This window comes from Hippocampus bargibanti, linkage group LG10 (assembly GCF_051943395.1).
Source record: "Hippocampus bargibanti isolate YZ-2025 linkage group LG10, ASM5194339v1, whole genome shotgun sequence".
Classification (NCBI taxonomy): domain Eukaryota; kingdom Metazoa; phylum Chordata; class Actinopteri; order Syngnathiformes; family Syngnathidae; genus Hippocampus; species Hippocampus bargibanti.
Window position 1 is genome coordinate 305,042 of NC_142743.1, and position 24,088 is coordinate 329,129.

General features: G+C 43.7%; 1 protein-coding gene across 1 annotated transcript; it reads left to right on the forward strand.

Moving 5' to 3' along the window:
• The first annotated feature begins 89 nt into the window (after nt 1-89).
• LOC148892009 (insulin-like growth factor-binding protein 4) lies at nt 90-23,884 on the forward strand. Its single transcript, XM_089006245.1, has 4 exons — nt 90-957; nt 9,752-9,915; nt 13,179-13,304; nt 21,591-23,884. The coding sequence occupies exons 1-4, from the start codon at nt 600-602 to the stop codon at nt 21,726-21,728; spliced, it is 786 nt and encodes a 261-aa protein (XP_088862371.1). The 5' UTR covers nt 90-599; the 3' UTR covers nt 21,729-23,884.
• The last annotated feature ends 204 nt before the right edge of the window (nt 23,885-24,088 follow it).

Consider the following 24,088-nt stretch of genomic DNA (forward strand, 5'->3'; position numbering starts at 1 on the left):
GAGAGAGCTTTAGCCTGGCTTTTCTCTGCTGAGCCTTTCAGCTTCTCTCTGACTGTAAAAAGAGGCGTGCACATCGAGAAGTATAAAGTCCAAAGCGAGCCACTCAACTTGAGCCATTCTCAGGCGCCAGTTCTACGCTCTGCACACCAGCAAGAGGTCAGACCGCAGTTCAAAACATTGCCTACTGATTGCTGATTTCACCGCTGGACACTGATTTTTGGGCGTTTGGGCCGAAAGTGGCAAGACTCTGGACTTGAAGAAGAGGCTCACCGGAACACGCCGGTGGATATTTGTTTTGACATCACGCAACCTGGTTGATATCATCACTCCAGCCGCCAGCTGAGCAGATCAGATCAGGAGCAAACTACTATTTCGATGGCGTTCCGTTGAATCAGTGGGATTAAGAAGCATTACAGACGAGGCGCGGTGTCTGTCCCGAGCTGAAAATATCAAAGACCGTTGTGGACAAAGACTTTCTCTCAAGTCCCATCCCCTTGTTGGGCTGCAATCTGCTTTTGAGAATTTGAAAAGTGACCTCAAGCTGAACACCACTCAGGAACATTAAATAGTCGGGTGCGTAGGACTGCCCGCAGGCTGCCATGGTGCGTGAGGGTGGTGTGACGGTGCCTCCATCCTACTGGGGCCTGTGGGCTTTTGCCACTTTGATGCTAGTGGCACCGAGCTTGTCCGACCAGGCCATCCGCTGCCCGCTGTGTTCCGAGGAGAGGCTAGCCAGCTGTCAACTGCTAGAAAACTGTGACGAGACGGTGCGCGAACCGGGCTGCGGCTGCTGCCCCACATGCGCCCTGCCCAAAGGGGCGCACTGCGGCGTCTACTCGCCGCGATGCGGGACTGGCCTGCGCTGCTACCCGCCACAGGGTATCGAGCGACCGCTGCACTCGCTCATGCATGGCCAGGGCTTGTGCACCGATGAGAGGGAGGTGGAGGACAACTCAGGTGAGCTTCCATCTTTACAAGTTATTTTTTCCCCCTTTCCTATCAGGGTCAATGATCTCGAGTTGCTCTCCGACAAGGAATTTCTGCTGGATATTGAGGTTACCTGGGAGCGGTTGTTTACACTAATCTTAGCTACGGCCCACGCAGCGGCTCCTTCTGCACGGCCCGTTGGGGGCACGGTCCCGTTGTCTTGCAACCAACCGCTTGCTGCGAAAGGGGCCCCGCAGCAGGATCCGAAGTAGACTGCTGTGGTGATAGCTGGTGTAGGCGTGGACGGGCGGCGAGCTCGGGCCGGAGACATCTGCTGCTCGAGCATGCGGTCTCGGTGACCTTTTGACCTACCGAGTTATCGTTTTCAAAACACACATTTATTGAGGCCATATCAAAAGGTGCGCGTGTATGTGTGTGCGCGCGCATTAACTAAATCATGGCAATGTCCTGAGGTTGTGTGTGTGTGGGTGTATCTATACCGGAGCCAATAAAAGCATCAGTATCAAAAGTCTATGATGGAGTGCGGCTAGTCTGTAAATTGTCCTTGAGAGTTTTGAAAGGCGCTTAAAATGTAATGTATTATTATTAGTCTTGGGCTAATAAAGCTCTCTGTTATCAGTAATTCGCTGTTATTTCTCATCTCTTCTGCAAAAGGTCTGAATTTGTCTTTGATGTCTTCATCTCACACCTGGGACCCTTGTCTTTGTGTCTTTGCTGTTTTCCTCATACATACTTTTTGTTCTGTTGTTAATCTTACAATACCTTATCTGTGTCTCCCTTTCCAGTTCAACGGACTTTAACTTCTCCCTGTTGATGTAATGGTAGCAACTCTTGTCTGTCTTCATCTAATGCAAACAAATAGAGCGGTGTTGATGATTTGCATGACTCCATGTGAGGCAATTGTTTTTGATTGTCAATGGTCATGGCTCTTTGATTTGATCAAATTTACCCACATACTGGTCCCGCGTTAACTGGTAAATGCACAGGCTTTCGGCTCCAGCCAGAACAACAAAGCCTTGGATCCGTCATTAGAAAATTCCCAGGACACTCATCTCCAGCATCTGTTTCCATTGTACCCCTCCGCCCTACACACACACACACACACACACACACACACACACACACACACCATCCAACCCCCAATTCCCTAACAAGCCTTCGAATGCATCGCCCACCGCGTCCAGCTCCTGCAGGAGGATGAGCTCATCGGCACTCATTCCGCCAGAGCTGAAATGAGAGCCTTCTGCTCTCCATGCAGGGCCAGTACAGGTTAGGCCAGCACATAGCGTGACTAAATGGAATCAGAAAGAAGAGGAAAGCTGCTTGGAGCATGATGAAAAAAACAGAGGAGGGCTCTTCTAGCGCTGAGCAGATTCAGAGTTTCTGAACTGAAAATTACCCACAAAGAGGTTTGAGCTTGTTAAAAAGGCCAAGGGTTCACTTGCCGAGTTCAAAAGTCTTTTGATGTGCTGAAATCTGACCATTGAGCTCTGTTCGGCTCGACGCTTCTTATTACCCTCGGAATCATAACAAAGTGAAGGCGATGTGTCCACTGAATGGTAAATCAATGTTCCGCTGAGCAGCTACTCAAATCCACGGCACAAGAATGACGGATATATTCATGGCGATGTGGAGCCAGTGCAAAAACGAGCACTAGATAAAGCTGGAAAGAAATGTGTTTGCCGCTATTAAACAAGGATGTGATTTCTATTGACACGTCGCACAGTGGCCAATCAACACTCTGCATAAAAAGAGAAAAAACGTTTTCTTTTTTAAAAAAAAATCCAATGGAACTCACTTGGAAGGAATCTGTAATCGCAGCAGGTCTCAACACCAATCCAGGATCAAGCATGGAGGCCATCGATGCATTATTTCCACCATGTTTCCAGTGAAGCCAAATTCCAAGCGCTGCTATCATATTCCAAGGTTTAAGGCAGATTTAGCGATAACGTCCCCTACTTTGAAAGCCTGTCTACGCTAACACTCAGAATAAGTCCATTTGTGTGTGTTGGCATCCGGGCCGACATTCCGATCAAGTCTTCACCGGTGTGAGACACACAAATTCTTCCTTCCCTTTTCCGAAAAACAACATTTGACGTGAAAAGTTGAATTGAAGGAAGGTCTGTGAAACTCAGCACCGAATTTCCCATCACCCATCTTACGTCGTTGTTCAACGTGTCTGCTGTCTCGATATTGATTGGGGATTTCATAAATGCCTCTCAGGTGTACTTCAGCGTTGTGTATTTGCTCACTCAAGGTGCTGCGCTGCATTTGTACAGCTGCGGCCCCCTCTTAGGCCCCTCGTAGCGCCAAAGGCAAGAGATCCACAAATAATCCGACACTGACCTTTCTGAAAGACATTGAATCTCCAGGAGATTATTAGCTTGCGTCCAACGGCTGACGTTTGGGCTTCGACTCCGGCTCAAGGCTTCCTCACGGAAGTTGTCTCGCCAGCCTACTGCCCGAAGACGGCAGGGAGAGGCTCCAGCACACGCGTGACTTCTGTGACAATAAATGGCTGGATGCAGATATCCCTTTTTCCATCTATCCAACGAGGCACAATTTTTTTTCTCTTAAAAAACGTCCATCCATCCATCCATCCATCCATCTCCTGCCACTTATCCGGGGTCGGGTCGCGGGGGCAGCAGCCTCAGTAGGGAAGCCCAGACTTCCGTCTCCCCAGCCACTTCTTCTAGCTCGTCCTGGCGGATCCCGAGGCTTTCCCATGCCAGATGGGAGACATAGTGCTCATGCTCGGAACACCTCACGAGGGAGGCGTCCCGGGGGCATCCTAATCAGATGCCCGAGCCAGCTCATCTGGCTCCTCTCGATGTGGAGGAGAAGCGGCTGCACTTTGAGCCCCTCCCGGATGACCGAGCTTCTCAGCTTATCTCGAAGGGAGAGCCCGGACACCCTGCAGAGAAAGCTCATTTCGGCCGCTTGCATCCGGGACCCATAGCTCGTAACCATAGATGAGGGTTGGGACGTAGATCGACCGGTAGATTGAGAGCTTTGCTTTTTGGCTCAGCTCCTTCTTCACCACGACAGATCGGTACAAAGTCCGCATCACGGCAGACGCCGCACCGATCCGCCTGTCGACCTCTCGCTCCCGTACACCCTCATTCGTGAACAAGACACCCAGATACTTAAACTCCTCCACTTGAGGCAAAATCTCCTCCCCGACCCGAAGAGGGCACCCCACCCTTTTCCGACTGAGAACCATTGTCTCAGATTTGAAGGTTGCTGATTCTCATCCCAACCGCTTCACATTCGGCCGCGAAACGCTCAAGCGAGAGTTGGAGAGCTCCACTTGAAGGCCCCAACGGTACAACATCATCTGCAAAAAGCAGAGATGCTATACTGAGGGTACTCTTAAAAAACGTAAGACATTCATAACATCACTCTATTTTATTTTCTTCTCGAAGAATCATAGCGTTTCTTACAGACCACAGAGTAAAGCGTGAATATCAGACGAGGCTGCATGTAGGGAAATATTCACATTGGTCTCGAGCAGGGGTGCTCACACTTTTTCAGCATACGAGCTACTTATAAAAACTACCAAGTCAAAATGATCTACCCACGACAAAAATGCAAAACATAATTATTGTCAAATGTTTGAAGGATTCTTTGTATGTACAATACGTCTGTGGTGGTTCTTAATTTGGTTCTCAAATTTGTACAGATGACGGCTGAAGAAACCTTCTCATCGTTGTATGTTGATGTACCTTGCATAACTGAATAAGCCAATATTGCACAACACACATAATAACTACATATACATAACAGAATAAATAACTATTAACATTTTTTGTAATTACCTGAGTTTACTTTGATGACTTGCACTGAATTGAATCAGCCAGGGATGCATAGTCCGGACAGTAGCTGCTGTCAGCCAGCCTCAAGCACATTTCCAAATGTTCATCATTCATGGTGGAACGCTATTTGGACTTAATGATCTTCATGTAGGAAAAGGCTGACTCACATAAATAAGTGGAGCCAAATAATGCAGTCAAGGAGGTAGCACATTTCCTCATGTTGGGGTACTTTTCCCGTGTGAGTAAGTTCCAGAACTGTCCACGAGCCCTGGACTTCAGCAGTGAGAACACTCACAATCTCCGATGTCTTTCCACATTTGCTGGGTTAAATCCTCAGCCGTGGCTTCACAGCGCCGTGTAACTGTATGTCTTGACAGCTGCAGAGCTTTGATTGAAGATAATATCTCTGAACAAGGAGTGAGCTGCTTCAACAAATGTTTCTTTTACCATCTCTCCGTCTTGGAAGGACTTATTGTTTTTAACGATGGCGTGACTCACCCGAAGCGATGCTTCGGTTGGCGGCTTTCGCTTTTGAAGTGTGTTGAGTGAAAAATGACTGCTGTCCCATGGGAATGAACGTTACCTTTGATTGCTGGATTGATAAGGATAAACACTCGATGAGATGAGATGTGATCGGGTGGCATTTAATAATTTTTAAACATTGGACAGTCCATAAGGAGAAAAGTAGCGATAAACTTTTCAACCAATGAGTCAAATGCAGTCAAATCTGTTTTTAAATAAATGTTTGTATGTATGTATGTGTGTATGTGCGTATTTGTGTATGCGTGCGTGTGTGTGTGTGTGTGTGTGTGTGGTGTGTATGTGTGCGTGTGCTTGCGTGTGTGTGTCTATGCGTGTATGTGTGTGCGTGCGTATGTGCGTGTTTGTGTATGCGTGTGTGCGTGTGTTTGTGTGCGTGTGTGCGTGTGTGTGTGTCTATGCATGTATGTGTGTTTGCGTGTGTGTGCGTATGTGCGTGTTTGTGTATTTGTGTATTCATTCATTCATTCATTTATTGATTGATTGATTGATTGATTGATTGATTGATTGATTGATTTATAATGCAGTTGACCTCCAAAATGTGAGCGGTACATGATTGGGACTCGTTTTCACCTGGATAAGACAGGACAAGACTTTGTTTTTTTGTTTTTTAAATTACGGTTCAGGACTAGGATGGGATGGAATTCTTTTCTGTGGGAGTGAGATGGCAACATGGTCAATGTCCATTCCCGTGTCACCCCTTTAGTCTGCACTTCACAAAATGTGGTTAATTTTACAGAGCGCAAAGATTTTAATTGAAAATAATATTTTCATGGGCAGAGGACAAGTTTATTTGGATGATGATTCATCCATCCGTCCGTAAGACTGTTTCTTCTGTATTTGTATTTGGCTAATTGTCATTACAAAATTGTGTGTGGAAGAATAGACATCACGGCCACAGAATTGTTTTTAACTCATGCTACGACACATCCAGTAATATTTTTACCACTATAATTAATTTATAATTTTACATTCATTGACAAGTTCTGTTATGTGTGCTCAGTTATTTTATTGGAAGAATCTCAAAAAGACATTTGAAGTTCACATAAAAATGATACAATGTGCCAACTTCAAATCTCTTCAGATGTTGCTTCTTGTGGATTAAATCAACCATCTAACAAATAAAATGCCTTTCTTTTCTCATTTACAAAGACAGAATAGACCCGGTGATCTGTTTTGGAGCAGCATGTGGCAATGTAGCACTCGCAACACTTTCTCTTTTTCTTTTTGGCAATTTCTTTTGGTTGACTCTTTGGTTTTGGCCTGAGCAAATTAATAGAACTCCCTGCTTTCCGGCTCATGTTATACCACGCATTGATTTTAGTGTTCTGACCATTTCTTTAGATTTGGACCAGGCTATATTATTGATTGATGTTTTGGACACATTTGCTGTTGACTCTGAAAAGGGCGTTCCCGTTTCCTCGAAGAAAGTCCGGGTGGCTTTTGAACTCACTGACAGATGATTAACAACAACAACAACAAAAGAATCATTGCTTGTGCTAAATAAACGTTGTTGGTGCGACATTTTCAACATCGCTTATCCTGAGCAGAAGAGTTGTTTTCATTTATTCCACCTCGCAGAAAGCAGTTGACACTCTCAACCGGTCACCAGTCAGACGCAGGGGAACCGAGAGACACGCAATCCTTCACACTATCACTGAGTGGGAACTGATCTCAGATTCATTGCACACAAGTGCGGTGCGTGTACCATTACAGCATCAACGACTTCAACGTGCAATCAGTGTATTCTTTTTTATCCTTCCATGAGTCATATATTGGTCTTTGTTTTTAATCCAAACAATTAGGCTATGCTCGATTCTTCATGTGGACTGTAGACCATCTAAAAAGAATGTGTAATTTCAAGCAATTACGCTAGTTTTTCTTTCACGACAACGTATTTTCACACACTTGAAAGTGCAACTCAAGCGAAGCCTTTCAGCTTTGATCGCGCTTGAATGAAAATATCCTATTGAGGAGTTGCATCTTTCGTTTTACATAATCCTCAAAGTCGTTGACAGAGAAGACCAAAATGAAGAACCGTTTTCCAACAAATGCAGAGGGCTTCAAACATAAAACACACTCATCATTCGGGAATGAGGTTCTTTGAAGATGAAGCCGAGATTTAGTTGGACCACACTTAAAGGAACCAAAAAAAAAGAGAAGCAGTGAAAAAAAAAAGAAAGGCTCGTGAAGTAAACCACACCATATTTCAACCATGGCAAAGGCACGTCCAGTGCCAATCAGCAATACATCTATCCAAGACATTCAGAGCTATAAAACAAATGTAAAACTATGACGTGAAGATTATTTAAAGCTGGAATCATGATAAACGTGGTCAATGATCGTGTAGCGGTTCACTCTTCTGACTTCTGTGTGGGCGGGCGGGCGGGCTCTGTTAATTCAGCAGCGGAGTGTTCAAACCTGGACCTAGAAATAATGACGTTAGTTTCTTTCAGGCCACCTTTACAGAGCCTTGCTTTTAGGGTGTCTGGTTGCTTTATTGACTCGCTCGAAGGGATTTGAGGCAGACGTCACAAAGAGGGCTGATGAGTAACATTCTCAGAGGGCTGACCTTTGACCCAGGCTACCGCGGCCATTCTGGGTCATTTACTTTTAAATCATAGTCCAGTCAGTTGGTCAGATGTGAGGAAAGTGTCTGCTGCGGCGCTGAAAGAAAACACATATTGACCTCGCCTTGGCTTTTGACGTTTAACCATCAATCAAAAACACGACGGTACGCTGAGAACACAATCTGTGGATTCTACTGAGAGATTCTCTGTTCCTACTGGTTATGCGTCGCTCCACAACTTGCCTCAAGCTAAATATTGTCAACGCGTGGAAAAGATTTGTCTTCATTTGACCTCACCTTGGGTCAGTTTGAGTTCAACCTTAGATTTAGTACAATTGTTTCTCTAAATTCGGTGCTATTTGGTGTCCTTGGGTGTAAAAAAAAAACAGAACAGAACAGACCATTTCAATGTGACAAAAAGAGACATTTATTTCTGAGTTAGAGCTCTACCCGTGTGCTAGGTGTCAAGAACCCACCAATATACTATATATATTGTGGGTTATATATATATATATATATTCACTAAAGGCCAAGCAATTGTAATGCATAACATGGTATTTTTTTGTACTCAAAGAGAACATTTTTACATGGATTTCTTTTGTAAAAAGTATCAAATACAACAATGTAATCAGGACGACATATCATTCCTAATGATGAAAAAAAATATGTTCTTGTTATCGTGATGCACCCAAGAATGTCAACAAAATAGAAGATGACATTACAAATCAAATGTGTAATGATAAGAAAAAAAAAAGTTGTTGATATCCCATATGAAAATTGGCAATTGAAGCAACAAACGAGATAGCTCGCTTTAGAGCGACTCTCAAATCCCACTGCTCTGTGCAGTAGGAGTGCATGCAATCAAAAGTTTATAAAGGGAAAAAAAGAAGAATTCCCCACTTTGGATGAAGGACACCACTGAAACAAGGCTGGCGCTTGCGATAGGAAGTGCTGATGAACAAAGATTCAAAGCAGCGATGGTAAAAATCCCAAAAAAATGACACAATTCTCCAGAGGCGGGAAAAGAGAGACACTTTGACAACCGCATGACTTTTACACCTCAAGACAACAGCGAGGTTACGGAAACATTTGCATTTAATTATTAACTATATATTTAACAAAACTACATCCAGTAGGTCCTCGGCTCATGTTTTGCGGGCGTGCTAATACAAACAGCCCAATTGTTTTTTACCATCAAGAGTCAAAACGCAACATTGTGCTTTTCACATATCATCTCAGTGTACAATATACAAATACAGCATAAATAAGGAAATTAAAAGAAGAAAAAAAAAGCAAAATAACTATGCAAATGGTTAGCAGAGAGCAGCTCTCTTTGCCAATCGTGTTTAATTGGATGCCTGCAGGCGGGACCCTCGTATAGCAAGCAGAGCGCATATCGACAGCCTGCTTTGATTCCAGCGCCAGTCTATAAAATGCCACTGGTAATAAGCTGCAAGAACAAAACACTGCCAAGTCTCACAAGCCACAGGTGAAACGAGTGTGGATGTGTGCAGGGTGACGTGGACACGCACTCACAGATCCACAGCAGTGTCCATTTACAGTATGACAAATGCAAGTACAAATAAGCTTTAATAACCTCCATCTGGATTCTGGAGGGATGGAGGATGAAGAGGGAGGGGACATTTCCTCAGGAAGCAGCTGGCTGCCCGAAGGGCCACGGAAGGGCCTCGGCACACAGGGGTGGGTGAACGTGCTCCATGCCGCACGCAATAGGGGCGCTGTCATATCAACGACCTCATAAATCGTGACATGGCTGGCAGAGAGCATAGAACCACGTGTCCAGTATTATAACGGGATGAAAGTAACTTTGACAAAATGATTGATTGATTGATTTTGTCTGACTTCTCGCTGCCTGCAGTGATGGAACGGCAGGATGAAATCATCCCCGAGCACCCAAACAACAGCAATATCCGTTGCAGTCCACAAGACAAACGCTGCATCCAGAAGACCCTCGCCCGACACCCACCAAAGTCTACCAATCAAAGAAGCAACACGGCGAGGGAGGAAGCCAAGGCAGCGCTGGTGAGCAAAAGCCGCATTTTATCATGTTAATTGGAAGAATAACACAGTCGCACGGTCACAGGCATTCATCTCTCGAGCGGGCATTCCCAGACGACTGTATGAGATTCCAGGTTGAATGTTGCGAAATATAGTCCTGCGTAATAATTCCTCCTTTACGCACCCAACTGAAAAGAAGGATATTGACAGGTGAGAAATAGCACATTGATTTTACAAGTCACGAAAGACGACAAGGAACAGACGCTAGCTCATGTCTTTCAATGTTAGTTAACAAAGTGACCTGTCCAATTATGTGTGCTGGTAGCATTTGGTGTAAAGAGAGACGGACGACAATTGATGCGCTGCTCTAGCCTCAGGTCGAGACGGCCTTTAAATGACATACGAATGAACGTATGAATGTGCATCGATTGACGAAAGGAGGCATCCAAATAAAGTTCTTAGGCCAACATTTTGCGCTATACTAGCTAGCGTTTATCTTGTTCTATTAGTTCAAATATGCTCATAGGAACACCAGCTGAAAATGGCGCGTCACAGCAAGTAGTCGCCGAAACATGTCAGGTATTTGAACACCTACAACACACTGTCTGTAAGTAAGGAATCTGCTTAACATTATGTTTTAAGGCTTCTTGTATTTTACCCAACAGAAAAAAAACATACCCTGCTGACAGTTTCAGCTGTGACTCTGGCAGTCAATTCCGCCTTCATCAAGTTCAGAAAAAAGGCTGAAATGACTGCTGAAACTGTCAGCAAGGTCAGAGATTTTCTCTTCACTGGAAAAAAAAATACGCGAGAGAAAAAAATCCTGAAAACTATTGGCCGACGTGTGCATGAGAGACAAAAGCTGCTGTGACGTGAACAAGCAGTTTTTGAGTTATTGGATTGGATTTACCGAAATAATTCTGCTAACACCTAAAGCCGCACCATGCTACTCTATGCTTCGTATGTCAACAATACACAACAAAACTAAACCTATTAGGCTTTATACAGTATGGTCACACACAGTGACGTGCAGTCAGGGGAGGCAGGTGAGGCCGTGCCTCACCTGTCATCATGGCAATATCAAATGAAAAAATAAATTAAAGTTATATTTATTGAGTGATTTCGACTTGAAAGTTTTTTCCATTTAACTTCACCGTTTTTGGATTTTTTTTCAAAATGGCTGAATCTTCACATTTATCGTTCAAATACTAAGTGGAGACGAGCGGTGAGGCACCAGCCGGCTGAGCCTCACCATGGATTGCGCAATGACTATGCTAACATTGTTGGCTTGCTCTGCAGTGAGACCACATTGCTGTCCCTCTGCATATCGCTATTGAAGTGTACAAACACTTTTAGTATATGAACTAAATTTCTACACTTTAGCCTGTGGATATAATGTAGAGGCACTTTACATTATACAGTGTTTATTTTATTTTATTTTCATCAATTCCACACAGATGTTCACAATTTACAGTCCAGCCTTGGTCCTATATGACGTGAAGAGCAGCAGAGAGCGACTATAACAAGCTGGGTAACTGCTCAAAGAAGCAGTTACAACTCCAGCAGGTGGTTGCTATGAATATATCTTCCATTCATTCAAAGTACATGAATCATGTCATCAATAGTACATGGCTTTTTTTGACATAACATAATCTTACATTGCTAGCTCTTTCCCTCTTTCAGGAACAGCGGTTACTACAGTGTCAAGTTTATCATCTGATAAGGTTACAAGGTGCACGAAAGAGTTACATTCAAATAGCTTTACTAAGTAGTACTCTAGGCCACCCCAGTGCCTATACTTCAAAAACTTCAAAATGCAGCATTGCATACAAAATTTTTAAAAAGGCTTCCAATGAATGGCAAATAACTCTGTGGCATGAAACTAATTATTTTCCATCGTAAACATGTGTCCCATACTTTTATAAACCACATTATTTGGGGAAAAAACAGCTTTTAAAATGTGGATGTCAGAGGCTTCCATCTGGCAGTGACAATTTCTGATCAGCATGTTCATATTCATAACGCGTGAAATCCTGGACTCGCCCCACCCATACGTTGTAAATTGCACAGCCACCTTATGTAGCATATATGCATTTGCATATACAGTATGCTTCTATCTGGATTGCATATTTGATACTTTTACACTGTGTACAGTTCTCTTCTGAAAGATTTTTGTGCATGCAATACTTTGTTTTCTTTTCGACCCCCCACCCCCACCCCACCCACTTTCAATTTTGCTGCTGTAGTTTGCTAATTTCACCATTCTGGGACTTTATTAAAGGCTTTCTTTTCTTATAAAAGCTTGGAACAAAAAAAAATATGCCTTATGTCACACGGGGTGGGTGCTGGATCCTATCCCAGCCATTATCAGGCAGTAGGCAAGGGACACCCTAAACCAGTTGTCAGCCAATCACAGGCACACACAGAGCAACCACTTGTCACACCTAGGGACAATTTTTTAGTCTTCAATCAGCCTGACATGCATGTTTTTGGAAAGTGGGAGGAAACTAGCGGACCTGGAGAAAGCCCACGTTTTCCCGGGGAGAACAATCAAACTCCATTCAGGGAGGCCCGGACAAGGATTGAATCCATGACCTCTGCACCGTGAGGTCGACCGGGCACTAACCACTTGGTCGGCAGCCTGCCCTGCAGCATAGTAAATGTGTTGAAAATATTGATCCGAAATATATTTGTTTGACCAAAATGTCATCATAAAATAATTTGCCAAATAACAACAATAATTTTCAAATATGAAAGTCAAAATCCAAACAAACCTAAGTGTATTGCGTTACTATATCTATGATACTAGCGTATAAGGTGCAGATGTGCAGACGTCACCGTGGCTGAACATACCTGAGCACAAATTTGCCAATGAGAGGCAAGTTGGGATTCAAGTATGCCACCGTTGAATACAAATATTTTGAATAGGTTGCCCTGCTGAGAACAGTATTTGCAAAGAGTGACTGTTGTTGGGAAGAAAATTAACAACGAACATACAATAAAAAATACAAAATGAGTTCATTTCCACATTTAAATCAATTTCTTTTCTTCCTTTATGAATTGACTAATGAAACAGTACACAACTCTCCAATACCACAGTGAGCATAAACGTGCAGTTTGGATGAATGTAAATAGACGTGAGAATGGAACAAACTTCACATATCAACTATATGCAAAGACCTTGAAAGAAATGAATAAACAACAGCCATACATATTGAGTATGGGCACAATTGTTTGTAATTTATTGCCAAGTTCAATGTTCAGTGCCAATGTTCTTCCCCCTTCAGGCTCCATGTCGTGCTGAGCTCCAGAGAGCATTGGACAGGTTGGCATCGAATTCCCGAACCCATGATGATCTCTTCACAATTCCCATTCCAAACTGTGACAAGAATGGAGATTTCCACGCCAAACAGGTCTGAGACATAAAGCACACCATTGCTGGTTGTTTTTAATCTGCCAGAAAATGAAAGGCTGATGTTTAGACATCAAGTAGTTCCTTTCAAACTACATCAGCACTTTGGGAGCCAGAATACAAAACAGGCCTGCGGCAGATTAAATATTGCCTTATGAGTGTAAAATCAACAAAAATGCGTCCAAGTCGACACTCCTTTGAGATCACCGAGGTCTTAATGAATTTATTTATTTCTTTAGCTCACACGAAATATGATTTATTTTCCTTTTCAGAAATGATGAGGTGAACAGTGCATAAGAAACGCATTCTACTCAATGGCTCATGACTCATTGCAACAAATGAGCCCGGAACTGTGTAGCTTTTGAACATACAGTCTTTTTTTATGTCGTCCTGCTTTGCCAAGATTCTGCTACAATTCCTAGAAGCACAACAATAGGCAGGGGGATCTGATAGTGTGTGTGTGAGAGACAGAGAGAGAGCAAGAGTGTGAGAGAACGACAAAGAGAGAGAGAGAGAGAGAGAGAGAGAGAGAGAGAGAGAGAGAGAGAGAGAGAGAGAGAGAGAGAGAGAGAGAGAGAGAGAGAGAGAGAGAGAGAGAGAGAGAGATTGGAGATAAGATTGATTAATAGCTTTTGGGCATAGCTGTGTGTGAGTGTGTGTGTTTGTGTGTGTGTGTGAGAGAGAGAGAGACACGCAGACAGACAGACAGACAGACAGACAGACAGACAGGCAGGCAGACAGAAAGACACAGATAGAAACAGACTGGAGATAAGATTGATTAATAGCTTTTGGACATAGCTGAGTGTGTGTGTGTGCGTGTGTGTGTGTGTGTGTGTGTGTGTGTGTGTGTGTGTGTGTGTGTGTGTGTGTGTGCGTGTGCGCGTGTGTGTGTGTGCGTGTGTGAGTGTGAGAGAGAGAGAGAGAGAGAGAGAGAGAGAGAGAGATTATGTGTACAGTGAGACCTCAACTTACAAACACCTTATCTTACAAACTTTTCGTCTTACAAACGTCAAATTTAATAAAATTAAACCTTATAATAGGCACTATTTTCATAATACACACCCACCACGGCTGGCGGAGTGATCTTCGGCAGAAGCACACGACCGAACAGCACCAGAGGTTAAGTTACCAACAGTCCTTATGGAAGGTGACTCTCCTTCCATAAGCCATCAACGACCATCAAAAAGGTAAATAAAATTTTATTTTACAGTAGTTTATTTCTTTAATTACAGTCCTCATGTAATGCGCCTCTCTTTCCAAACAGCAATTCCCTTTGACCTTCGACCTCCAACGCCATTCCATCAAGCCATAAATGATGTAAATAAAGTGACTTTATGATACAATGCAGTGTATTTCTTTCATCACATTTATTATACATAGAATAAGGTATGTTGTGTGTAGTTTTATGGCTTATTTAGTTGAAAAGTATATTTTATGGAAACCCGGGAACGGATTATTCCCATTTGAATGGTTTCCTATGGGAAATTTATTTTTGAGACACACTTTGTTTTTGTGAGACACACTTTTCCCCTTACACACTCTGTCTGGGAACCAATTAAGTTCGTAAGTTGAGGTCTCACTGTACTTGCACTATGTACAGTTTTTATGAAACATTTTTGCACAGTTACAGTATACACCTCAGTCTTCTGCCATTAATAGATTTGTCACATTCGGAGTCGGCTGCAGGTGGGCGGGGTTTCGCCTCGCCTCTTGTACACATCTGCTGCCAATCACCTCGTGATGATACCGTATATTTAATGGTATTCATTCGGCCGATAGTTCGCCAGTGAATTGACATGCCTCGCCACTGCCAGTGCCCAGGTTAGATTTTGTCTACTGCGCTTCTCTTGTGTACCCTGTCCGAGACACCGCCTTCGCCCCTCGTCAGTATTCAACTAGTCGGCCTTTTTGCTTGTCGCACCTTCGTGTACCTGTTCATTTTCCGTTTGTGGAGTACGAGTGTCAGTTTTCCCCTTGCCCCTGTATTCGGACGTCGGTTTACTTTATTTTGTATTTATCCTGGCCCACATTTGGGACCGGCGCCTTTTGTTAATTTTATTGTTCATTCGACGCGGACTTTCGTGTTATCATTAAACAATCTGTTACGGATCTACTGTTTCTGCTGACTGCTTTGGGGATCCAGCTACTTATTTTTCGTTCCGACGAACGAGACAACTCTGCCTCGTTCGGAACGTGACATTATTATGCTTAGAATATCTTGTTTTTTATCCTTTCACACCCACCCCATCCCCTTTCAAATTGCTGCTGCGGACTACAAATTTCCCCATTGTGGGACGATTAGAGGCTTTCTGATTCTGACACAACACAACTATACAAGATGGCGGCGCATGAACACGCAGCGGCTCTTCTCTCTCCCGGCAAATTGGCGTTTTTGTGTTTATTATGTTTGTCACACTCATGTAAATGTTCGTCACATACTGGCCACTTGTCAAAGTCATCAGACCAGTCAAGAAGCAGATACGGGTGTGGCCTGACGGGTCGTCAGAGGCATTCCAAGACTGCTTCTCCAACACCGACTGGAACATGTTCAGCCACCTACGAAAACACCACAGACCTCCAGAGGTACATCAAACTCTGTCACCTCCTACATGAGGAAGTGCATGGATGACGTGATTGTCACCAGATCCACCATCATCCGGGCCAACCAGAAGCCATGGCTAACGTGTGAAGTCCACAGACTCCTGAGGGCTCGGACGCTGCCTTCAAAGCTGGCGACGAGCTGGGCCTGAGGACAGCCAGGGCCACTTGTCAGGCAGCACCAGGATGTCCAAGAGACAGCACTCCAGGAAGATCGCCAACAACTTCAGATAGAGCAGAGACACCAGCAACCTGTGGTGAGGCATACAGACCATCACAGACTACAAGCCCTCTCCTGCGAGAGGGCTTGCGAGAACCTGCGAGAACACCACTCTGCTGAACCAGCTGGACAACTTTGTCGCCCGCTTCGAGGCAGACAACAGCACTCCAGCACAGAAGACCCCACCACCTCCTGGCGAACAGGTGCTGACACTGTCCCAGGACAGCATGAGGCGATCCCTCAAAGGGACCAACGCACAAAAAGCCCCGGGTCCCGGGCATTCCTGGCCGTGTCCTGAGAGACTGCGCTGAGGAGCTCACAGATGTCTTCACGGATATCTTCAAACCTCACTGAGCCAGGCTGTTGTCCCCACGTTCCTCAAGCTACCACCATCATCTTGGTCCCGAAGAAGTCATCCCCCACCTGCAACAACGACTACCGCCCGGCCGCACTTACTCCCATCCTCATGAAGTGCTTTGAGTTATGAACCACATCAAGGCTGCCTTTCCCCCAAACCACGACCCCTTCCGGTTTGCATATCGGCCCAACCGCTCGACCGATGATGCCAACTCCACCGCTCTCCACACAGCCCTCACCCACCTGGAGTTCAGAGACTCCTATGTCAGAATGCTCAGCTCAGCATTCAACACCATCATCCCCCAACAACTCACCGACAAACTGAGCAAATTGAGGATCAGCACCTCCCTGTGCAACTGGCTGCTGGACTTCCTGACGGAGAGACCACAGGCAGTCAGAGTTGGAAACAACACCCCCAGCACCATCACGCTGAACACAGGGGCCCTCCAGGGGTGTGTGCTGAGCCCCCTCCTCTTTATGCTGCTCATCCAGCTCAATCCCTCTTCATAAAGTTTGCGATGACACAACTGTGGTGGGCCTCATCAACAACGATGAGGAGACAGCCTACAGGGACGAGATTAGCCGCCTGGCCACGTGGTGCAAGGACAGCAATCTCCATCTGAATGTGGAGAAGACGAGATTGTTGTGGTCTTCAGGAGAGTGCACCCACAGCATTCTCCACTAACCATCGACGGTGCTGCAGTGGAGAGGGTGAGCAGCACCAAGTTCCTGGGAGTGCACATCACCGAAGACCTGTCCTGGAGCCACAACATGCATCACTGGCCAAGAGATTCAACCAGCGCCTGTACTTCCTCCGCAAGCTGAGAAGAGCTTGAGCCCCGAGCCCCATCACGACCTCCTTCTACCGCGGTACCATCGAGAGCATCCTGGCAAGCTGTATCACCATGTGGTACGGCGCCTGCACCGTGTCCTGCCGTAAGACTCGTGAGAACAGCTGAGAAGATCATCGGTGCCCCCCCCCCCCCCTACACACATACTTCCGGACATTTACAACACCCGCAGAGCCATCAGGATCGCTGGCAATCCCACCCACCCTCCCACAGCCTCTTTAGCCTCTTCAGCCTGCTGCCATCGGGTAGGAGACTGCGGAGTCTCCGAGCCAAGACCAGCAGGCTCAAGGACAGTCTCTGCCACCAGGCAATCGGGAGACTCAACTCCCTCCCAGCCCTGCCCCCCTGCTCCTTCCCACTACCACACTCACCGAACTCTGAGTACACGCTACACGCTTTACTATCATCCTGAACTCTATCTTTTTTTCTTTTTCTGCACAACCTCACTTCAACTTTTTTGTTTTTGTATTACCACACTACGTCACTTTACACATGACACTACCTCACTTTACATTTACATGTATTGTCTGTTGTCAATTGTCTGTCTTTTTAGGCACATTATAAATGCGTTGCACACTGGGTCCGGGGGGATAGTAATTTCATCTGTGCTGTATGTCATGCATATTAGCATATTCGACAATAAAGCTGACTGTGACTTTGATATAATGGCCTGCTAAATGTGCCATTCAAAATATTTTACCTTTGGTGTCCTGTCTAGTGCAGCGTGTTCGACCGGAAACAAATTCCTTGTGTGTTCTACATACTTGGCAATAAAGATGATTCTGATTCTGTCCTATAAAAAAAAACTATCTCCAGTGCTTCAATTCCAATTGTCAAGACTTCAAAATTCAGTTACTCATTAAGACATATTAATCATTAATGAAATAATTTCTATCAGTAAACGTTGTTGTTTAAAAACAGCATTTAGTACCAAACAGCTCATCGTGCCAGCATGTGGATCAGTGTTTAACTTTGAAAGACTTGTCTTGTGGTTATTTCCAATGTATTTTTTATATATTTCATATTTATTTTGAGTGATTGATTGCGCATAGAGAGCCACAGTTAAAATAAATAAATACATACACAATAAATAAATACATAAAGCCATTCACATTGTTGCTTCTATCAGGCCCGAAGACTAACTTTTTGATAGAACAATGGTTTTTTTATCAGTTTGGGCCTCCAAGATATTACATTTTGTTTGTCAGCACCGGGGACTGATGAATGATAACTGATGGGAATTGTTTGTCAGGGATGGGAAAGTAACATCATGCAGGCACACTCCGAGTGCTCCCTTGATGAATACAAAAAAGTGTGTGTGTGTGTGTGTGTGTGTGTGTGTGTGTGTGCGTGTATGTGTATGTGTGGATGTGTATGTGTGCGTGTGTGTGTGTGTGCTTGTGGTTGCGGGGTTGTTGAATTAGTGATATTTCCTCTTGTAGAGTTTACCCCTCCCCTCCGTCCCTGTGCCTGTTGGAGATTTATAAGCATTTTTGGAATCTTTTTGAGTGGTTTGCAAAACAAAAACACAAAGAAAAATTCAGTCTACAAATGAATTTCAATTGGCTTTAATATGCCGGATTTTCACTATGTTCACCTCTTTCCAGTGAATTGCGTAGTACCATATAGTTTTATGTTGTAATGTTAGCATTTTCCACTAGATGGAAGGCATGACTTAGTTGCACTTGCGTCTGGTCTTATACTGCCCTTTTCTACAAAGCAAGTTGTCTTCATCCATCCATCCATTTTCCAGACCGCTTAATCCTCATTCGGGTCGCAGGGGTGCTGGAGCCTATCTCAGTAATCTTCGAGCACTAGGCGAGGGACGCCCTGAATTGGCTGCCAGCCAATCACAGGGCACACAGAGACAAACAAGTACTGCATTCGCTCTCCCAGGGACAATTTGGAGTGTTCGATTATCCGGCAATGCATGTTTTTGGAATGTGGGAGGAAACGGGTGGACCAGGACAAAACCCATGCGGGCCCGACGAGAACATGTAAACTACACAGGGAGGCCGGAGTGGGATATGAACTTACGACCTCAGCAATGTGAAGTCAGCGTGGAAACCACTCAACTACTGGGCATCCATTCCGAATAACATGCAAGACAAATATGATACTTTTAAATTTTGAGTGAATGTCTGCTGGAGGGCGGCCCGGTAGTCGAGTGGTTAGCACGTCGGTTTCACAGTGCAAAGGTCGCCGGTTCGCGTCCCGCTCCGGCCTCCCTGTGTGGAGTTTGCATGTTCTCTCCGGGCCCGCGTGGTTCTTCTCCTGGTCCTCCGGTTTCCTCCCACATTCCAAAACCATGCATGGCAGGCAGATTGAACACTCAAAAATTGTCCCTAAGTGAGAGCGAGTGTTGTATGTCTTTGTGTCCCCTGCGATTGGCTGGCAACCAATTCAGGGCGTCCCCTGCCTCGTGCCCAATGACCGCTGCAATAAGTTCCAGCACCCCCCGCGACCCTAATGAGGAATAAACGGTACGGAAATTGAATGAATGGATGTTTGCGGGGGATAATTAGTACAAAATGATGCTGTTCAATGCTTATTTATTTCAAATGTTATTTATCCTTTTTGCTTTCAAAACTTAGTTTGTAGCAGACGTGCACATTCCAGCATGATGTCTCTGATCCACTTGTGTAAAGGAGTCATTCATCCTCTCCTCTTTCATCTAAAACTGCTTCATCTAATAAAGTGTTTGTCTTGTATTCAAACATCATAGAGTACATGGGGAAAGTCATTAAGAGTGCACAAATGACCATGTTTTTATGTTCTTGTGTTTATTATTTTGCTTTGTGTTGACTATTATGTGAAGCGTCTGTGTAAGCTCTCATTCGTACAGGAGTGGTCCGTCGATGAGAAGGTTTCTTCAGCCGTCATCTGTACTTTTTTGAAGGTGTCGGACGTTTCGCCTCCTATCCAAGAGGCTTCGTCAGCGAACTAAAGTCTTCCTGGTCGTATGGGCCCTATTTATATATCCCTAATGTCCAGACATGGCGGCGCCGGACACAGCTATGACTACTCTATTATGTGAAGCGCTTTGTTACAGCTGCAGCTGTTGTGAAAGCACTATATACATTGGGATCTATTGTATTGTAGTGTATTTATCCACAACAATCATATTTGGTTATTTTTGTAATTTTCTTTCTATTTTTTTTTTCGTGTTGAAGGCAGGATCATTTTTTATGCACTGAGGATTGTATGATCAAATATATTTTTGCACTTCTGCACATATTTGGTCCATATTTTACAACCTTCTTCTTCTTCTTTTTCTTTTCCTTTCGGCTTTTCCCCTCAAGGGTCGCCACAGCGAATCAATGTCCTCCATCTATCCCGGTTTTGTGCATCCTCTTCTCTCACACCAGCTACCTTCATGTCCTCTTTGACCACATCCATAAAGCTCCTCTTGGGTCTTCCTCTCGGTCTCCTGCCTGGCAGTTCAAGGCTCAGCATCCTTCTGCCGATATAGTCACTCTCTCTCCTGTGGACATGTCCAAACCATCTCAGTCTGGCCTTTCTCTCCAAAGCCTCTAATCTGAGTTGTCCCTCTAATGTACTCATTCCTGATCCTATCCAACCTGGTCACTTCCAAAGAAAAGCTCAACATCTTCAGCTCTGCTACCTCCAGCTCTGCTTCCTGTCTTTTCTTCAGTGAAACTGTCTCCAGTCCAAACATCATGGCTGGTCTCACCACTGTTTTATACACTTTTCCTTTCATCCTAGCTGAAACCCTTCTATCACACATCACACCTGACATTTTTCTCCAGCCGCTCCAGCCTGCCTGGACACGCCTCCTCACCTCTTTTCCACAGTCTCCATTGCTCTGGACAGTTGACCCCAAGTACTTAAAATCTTCCACTTTCTTTATCTCTTCTCCCTGTAGCATCACTCTTGCACTTGGATCCCTCTCATTCACACACATCTATTCCGTCTTGCTGCGACTGATCTTCATTCCTCTCCTTTCCAGGGCATAAAGCAAATCAGCATTCTTAAAGCAAACCATATTTTACAACCTAATTTTTGTAATGCACCTTAATCGAACGGACATTGTCGGATGGTCCCCCCTCTCATACTTAATACGCTCATCCCCTTCTTATGTAATCAATGTAAAAAAAATGCAGTTTAGTCTGTCGCATTTGTTACGTGACTCAGTGGAGACCAAAAAAAGAACCTGACTGTACTGTACATTTCACATTACATGTAATCATGTGATCCATTTGAAATGTTGAAGAAGGTTGACTCAAATTTGTGCCCACAGTGCCATCCAGCACGTGACGGCCAACGAGGAAAGTGCTGGTGCGTGGATCAGAAGACGGGCATGAGACTGCCGGGCCCGCTCGAGTTGCGAGGGGAACTGGACTGCCACCAGTTACTGACTGCTACTCTGAAGGATTGAAAAGCAAAAGATTGAAACGAGGGTAACGAAACAGCTTAGTTCAAGTGGTGCTTAAGAGCCGATTGATCTACGAAAGAAGATGCCCCGTGCACAGTCTCGCTACATTTGAGGCCTACGGTACTTGAGCTTGTGCAACAAAAGGAGTTTGAAAAGGAAATGAGTTCTTTGATGTTGTTGCTTTGTTTCTGGATGTATTTCAATCTTCTGGGCACTTGTCACATATTTTTTGACAATGTGAAATTAGAACATGTAGTCATTTGCTACTGTATGTGCTTATACAGGTGGCAGTAAAAACGAGATAAAAAAACAAGAAAAAGCACAAAAGGGAAATCTTTCATTTTAAACCAACCACGTTATACATGTTCACTTCATTCACCCAGTTAACAGCAGAAGATAAAGTTAGCGCAAAATGAGAATGGCCATGCATGAGTAAGCCAATGATTCAATTTCTCAATCCGCAAAAATGTGCAAAGTAAGCGCAAATTGAAAAAGCCTATCATAAACTGTTGCTAAAATGTGTGAGAGCACAGCTTTTTCTTTTCTCTCTTTTACAGCAGCACCCTAGCCAATTTTTCCTCAAGACTTGTCTGTAGCACACTGCTCCTGAAGAAACGGAATCAGAAATTGGTCTGGAAGAAGTGGGAAAAAATACGTTGATGACAAAATCTTAGTTCACATGCTGCAATTTAACTGGGAGGTAAATGGCTCTGGTGAGCGCTGAGACATATTCTTAATAATTATTAATAATATGTACATTTTCTTCAAACTGTTTGACTGTGGTATGAAATGATGGCAACAACCCATACACATTCAATTTTTTTTTGGACAATGATTTATTTGGACTCAAAAGACTTTCGGGCAATTATTTTAGGTGCTACTCCTATGAGATACGCATTGGCAATTTGTGGAAAATACAGATCCAGTATGGTCTGCACGGAAACAGGCAGAATAAGTAAAGTTGTAGGAATTTTTTGGGGCCGGGAAATCATCGTCATTATTATCATCCTTACGTTGATGATTAAATCATTTTATCATATGTAAGTAAGTGGAAATATTTTCCAAAGTACGGGCAAGAGCACTTCAAGTCAAGTTGATTAAAACCCACGGGAAAAGTTTGGCTTACGGTGCAGTGGTGGAAGAAGATAGTCATTCATTTCAAAAGGAATATTTATGCTAATTTGTAAGCCAACATCATAAAAATGACAAGAGAGCACAACGCAACAGTTCAATTTAACTTGATCCAGAAGAGGTGAAAAAGAGCCAAAATGTGAAATTTACAGTCATAGAAATCGTAAATCCATAAACAACAGTCTGATATGTTTCTGGAATTTTGTACAAAAATAATGCTTGGATTTTTTCCTCTGTGTCTTTTAAGTCTCAACCCTAATTAAGTCTGCCAGTAATTCAGACCGACGAAAGATGAAAAGTCCCACTGACAATCCACACAAAGTAGAACATTCATCTTTTCATCTTGTTTTCTTCTCATGATCTATACAACCATAAAAGGTACTGACCCTAACATTTTCCATTCAAATAAATCTTATGAAAGCATCAGCAGGGGACTTACCACAAGGACCTGAGAAAAAGACAAAAGTTGGTTTGACAAAGAGAATCAACACAGCAGCTTTAAAATACGATAGACCAAAAACAAATAAATAAATCAAGTTTCCCAAAGACTACTAATAATGATGTTGACATTAAATGCAGAGCAACACATCGATGGCGTCAACATGTATTTGTTTACTGCTAGAGGGTTAAAAACATTTATCTAGCCAACTGCCTTTGTCTTTTACGATGCTAACAGACTGTCTTGGCCTTTGTTCTCTGCGGCATTCTAACGAAATAAACTCTGTATTTAAACTGTATGTCTCTTGATTTCCAACTTTGCTGGAATGAACTGTAACCACTTTTCTTAAGAAAAGACAAATGTAGAAAATGCCGTCATGTTGCATGCATAAAATCAGTCCGGGATGAAAAGAAATGTTGTGTCTCTTGTCCACAACAGGACAGCTACAGTATATTCAAACATTGAAGTGATTAACAATTTGATAGTCGTTTTTTTTGCATCCAGTGAAATTATAGGGACATTATTACTTTTTTTTGTTTATTTGACGAAAATGTAAACACTGTAAAGGATTAATTAAAACCATTGAGAAACTGCATTGCTGATGTTGTCGTTACTTGTATCCTCAGGAACAAGATGTTAATTTCGAAATGAGTTGACAAATATATGCTGTACATGTACAGAATCCTAAATACACTATATTTTACTATATTACAAACCATTAAATAACATTACATTGGGTAGTTTCGTTTATGCAAGAAACGTTTTATTTTTTTTTTTTTTTTTCACAAAACAA

Coding starts and splice junctions, on each gene's coding strand:
- LOC148892009 (XM_089006245.1), top strand. CDS start 600: ATGGTGCGTGAGGGTGGTGTGACGGTGCCTCCATCCTACTGGGGCCTG. Junction 958..9,751: donor GGAGGTGGAGGACAACTCAG/GTGAGCTTCCAT, acceptor CGCTGCCTGCAG/TGATGGAACGGCAGGATGAA. Junction 13,305..21,590: donor GAGATTTCCACGCCAAACAG/GTCTGAGACATA, acceptor TTGTGCCCACAG/TGCCATCCAGCACGTGACGG.